The sequence below is a fragment of the Vicia villosa genome, linkage group LG1 (genome assembly GCF_029867415.1).
Source record: "Vicia villosa cultivar HV-30 ecotype Madison, WI linkage group LG1, Vvil1.0, whole genome shotgun sequence".
Classification (NCBI taxonomy): Eukaryota; Viridiplantae; Streptophyta; class Magnoliopsida; order Fabales; family Fabaceae; genus Vicia; species Vicia villosa.
Genome location: NC_081180.1, coordinates 110,931,899 through 110,935,847, shown reverse-complemented (window position 1 = coordinate 110,935,847; position 3,949 = coordinate 110,931,899). Strand labels below are relative to the sequence as shown.

The following is a 3,949-nucleotide window of genomic DNA, read 5'->3' as shown; positions in this document are numbered from 1 at the left end:
CAAGAGTACATAAATTGTAGGCCTAAAACTAATGGTGTGGTAGTTCCTCAATGTGAGAAACTACCACTTTTACAAAGTGATAATATATGCCTAAAACTATGAACAGCGCTTCCACGCCTAAAACTTGGATACTCTCAAATGAATGCTCAGCCTCTATTTATAGGGAATGGAAAATGGAAGTTCCTTTCAGCATCATGTGAGAAGTAGTGGAGATCATGCGTGGGAAGTTGAGAAAATATAGGAAGACTTGGAATTGCCCACTAAATTAATGGAGAAAGTGGCGGGGTCCACGTACTTTTGGAGACGGGCGTCTCTTAGTGGGCTTGGAGCTTGGGGACGTGGCAGTGGACTGGAGACGGGCGTCTCCACTTTTTGGGGAGAGCCTTTGAACGACTTGAGACGTGCGTCTCAAGTGGAGAAGATCTAGAAGGCAGCTGGAGACGTGCGTCTCCTTTTGGTGAGGTGGCATAGAGACGTTGGAGACGTGCGTCTCCACGTGCTGGAATGACTTGGGCCACGCGCAATTGGCTTCTTCGTGGGCTGGACTTGTAGTTTGCTCAATTGGGCCTTCTTTGCACCCCTTTATTGCTACAGCACCCCTTTTCCATCTTTTAGGCACAAATAGTAGTGATTTTAGCTCCATTTCTTTCCTTTTCACAAATAGTCCTCAAAACGAACATAAAACCTAAAACAATGAAAATACCAGCATAATACCAACATGAAGCAACATAATTAAGATAAAATAGGGAAATAATATATGTAAATCAAGCCAAATATGTGATACATTTTCGTGTTATCAGTTTTCCGTAAAAAAAATAAAGCACTTGGAGATTAATTGTCACATTGTGAGGGAGAAACAAAGTGAAGGACATTATCTAAAGATTAACTAACATATTTCTTCACTAAAGCATTGCATCCTCAACCATTCAATACACTTTTTACTAAGTTAAAGATGGTAGATATATACAGCCTTCAACTTGTGGGAGGATATTAAAACATAAAGAAGAAAATAGCAAAGCCATGAAGCATGTTAAAGGATAAAGTGAATAAGAGATATGATGATCTTGTAGATTCATTAACCAACTTCTATTTTTCACTTAGAGGTAGTCAGAAACTTGTTAGGGTTGTTAGTTGCAATCAAATATATCATATGGTGTAATAGGGTCAATGCAATAGGATTTTTATTTTCAATATCATGTTCATTTCGAGTCGTTTCGATTATTGAATACAGGAAAGATATTCCTACAAAATTGACAACTACACCGTACTTTTATTCGTTTTGATTCTTATAATTATATTTAATAATTATTTTTTACTTTTTTAAATACATAATTAACACATGTACTTGTTATATGTTACATGGTGTAAGAATACGGTCTAACAATTAAGTGTAAGAATAGCAAGTCTATATTGAATAACACCTCATATATCAATTTTTTATACTTCTTAAATTCATCCTCTTAAAACTTTAAAGAACCCAAATAATATAGTATTGGGTGTTATCAAAATACATTACTAAAAAAAACTTTTTTTATAGGTAGCGAGAGGTGGATTGATTTTTTTTTTTTTAATGAAATCCACTCAACAATTTACTCTACCTATCTCCTCTATCTAGTTCATGGACTTATCCATTCACTCAATATATATTACTATAACCACAACTCTTAGATACCCAAAAAAAAAGACGCAAATGATGTTATCAAAATATAAATATTAAATCAAAAGACGGAAAAAGGACATTATTAACCAAAAAAATGCAGAAGAACAAGCCACTTGATCTGTATAAAGTATAAACTCACATAATATTAATGTTAATATTCAATCTATATCATCATTGAAATTACACTGAGTTATTGCATTTAGACTTGATTGTTATTAAAAATGGAGAAAAAAACATTAAATCTATCATTTAAAACATGGTTATATACACAGAAAATTAAAGAGTGATTTGGTTTACTCTACAACCACTTAATATTGAAGACACTAGCTAGGTTAAAGGTAACAATGATTTTCTACAAATGGGACAATTGAAATGAAACCTAAGCCATGGATCAAGACAAGCAGCATGAAAAAGATGACCACAATTAGGAAGCAACCTCAACATGTCACTTTCTTTATAGTCCCCTAAACAAATAGAACAACTTGAAGTTGAAGAGCCACCTATATTCTTCTGAATTTCAGAGTATAATAGCTTCGGTTGTTCTTCAAATTTTGTGCTCCTATGACGACCAAGTCCTTGTTCCATGGTTGAGTCTTCTTGATGATGTAGTGGAAAACCAGACAAAATATTGAGCACGCTTCGATTTTGTGACATACGAAGTCGAACACAAGCAACAACTATTGTAAGAATCAAGAATACAAGACCAAATACAAATGTTAGAAGATATTTGAACCCATTTGCATCAGAACCGTCGTTGCTGTTGCTGTTGTTGTTCATCTTTTGGATGAGAATTTGGAGTTGGAATTTGGAAGGTTGTTTAACCATTGCTGAGCAATTATTGCACATAGTTTAACTTCATAGTCAACGTTCATTATATCCTTTTCACGCTTACCAAAAAATATACGATGTCTTTTTCAAAATTTATTTCATTCTCGTATAATAAACAATATTGTATTTTAAATTTATTTTAGGCTTATCTTTATGTGTTGCGTATGGCTCGACCAAAGCATGCGAATCCATGAAAACGACTTCTATTATTCTGTGAAGATATTTTTTTCGCTTTTATATTTTAAAATAAGTGTTAATTTTGTTTTCTTATGAAAAGTATTTAGAGTTAGTAAATTAATGCGATGGAAAGTTTTAGGTTAGGAATAAGAAATGAAAGATGAGGTATTGAAGTTCTGTCTTGTTATAGTAAATTTGTACTTTCGATAGGTAGAGAGTGGTAAGATTAACAGTCTAATGTTTAAGTTGGTGAAAGAAATCAGAAGTATGTATGAGTTAGAATCGATTTTAATATCTGAGTATTCTTGAGCATTTTACGATGAGATCTCAATTGTTGGTATTGTAGTTCGCAGTTTCTAATTTGGTAGATCGCACGGTCTAGTGGAAATGCATATAGGAAGCTCTTGGACCAGTCCCTTCTTTTTTTTGCTACTTATAAATTCAAGGAACTCTTATTCTTCTTCTTCATATGCGGTTTCTTCTAATGTTGCTATTTTCTCACAAAGTTCTTCATCCTCGATCAATTCCTTCCTAATTTTTCAACATGTGAGATCTCAATTTTTCTTTTTTTCAACATAAAACCCTGATTCTCCTTTCTTTCATTCTTGATTTCTTTATTAGGGTTTATGGGGTAGACATCCAAGGATCCTAGTTTGTCTATTTTTCATTATGGGACCTCACTACTAGAAAATTCGCTTTTAGTGACCGATTTAGTGACCAAAAAATTTTGGTCACTGTAGTGACCGAATTAGACACCGAAATATGATATTCATGAGCCAATCATAATAGGTCACTAAATCGGTCACTAAAATACATTAGCCACCGATTTAGAGACCAAAATTTAGTGACCGAAATTTCAGTCACTGTAGTGACCGAATTAGCCACCAAAATTTGATATTCATGAGCAAATTTTAAGAGGTCACTAAATCGGTCACAAAAAATATTTTTTTTATGCAATTTAATTTATATATATAAATTAGAGACCGAAATTTCGGTCACTAATATTTATTGTTTTTTTATTTATTTTTAATCCTCTTTATTATATTATTATTTCCTTTCCATTTTTTTAAAGATTTTAATTTTCTTTCAATTTTTATTTTTTAATAAAATTTTCATATTTTTTATTGTTTTAACCTGTAATATATTTGTAAAAAACTATATGTATATATGTTTAAATATAAAATATAACAATAGATGTAAAGTGGTGTAGTGGTAAGTTCTTCTTAAAATATGCGGAGGTCACAAGTTTGATTCCTAGGTATCACAACTTTTGATTTTATTTTA

General features: G+C 32.3%; 1 protein-coding gene across 1 annotated transcript; it reads right to left on the bottom strand.

Moving 5' to 3' along the window:
• Positions 1-1,748: 1,748 nt before the first annotated feature.
• LOC131614318 (RING-H2 finger protein ATL70-like) lies at positions 1,749-2,528 on the bottom strand. Its single transcript, XM_058885923.1, has one exon. The coding sequence runs from the start codon at positions 2,504-2,506 to the stop codon at positions 1,988-1,990; it is 519 nt and encodes a 172-aa protein (XP_058741906.1). The 5' UTR covers positions 2,507-2,528; the 3' UTR covers positions 1,749-1,987.
• Between the last annotated feature and the right edge of the window lie 1,421 nt (positions 2,529-3,949).

Bases quoted from the DNA above. Each gene is read 5' to 3' on its own strand.
- LOC131614318 (XM_058885923.1), bottom strand. From the start codon at position 2,506: ATGTGCAATAATTGCTCAGCAATGGTTAAACAACCTTCCAAATTCCAA.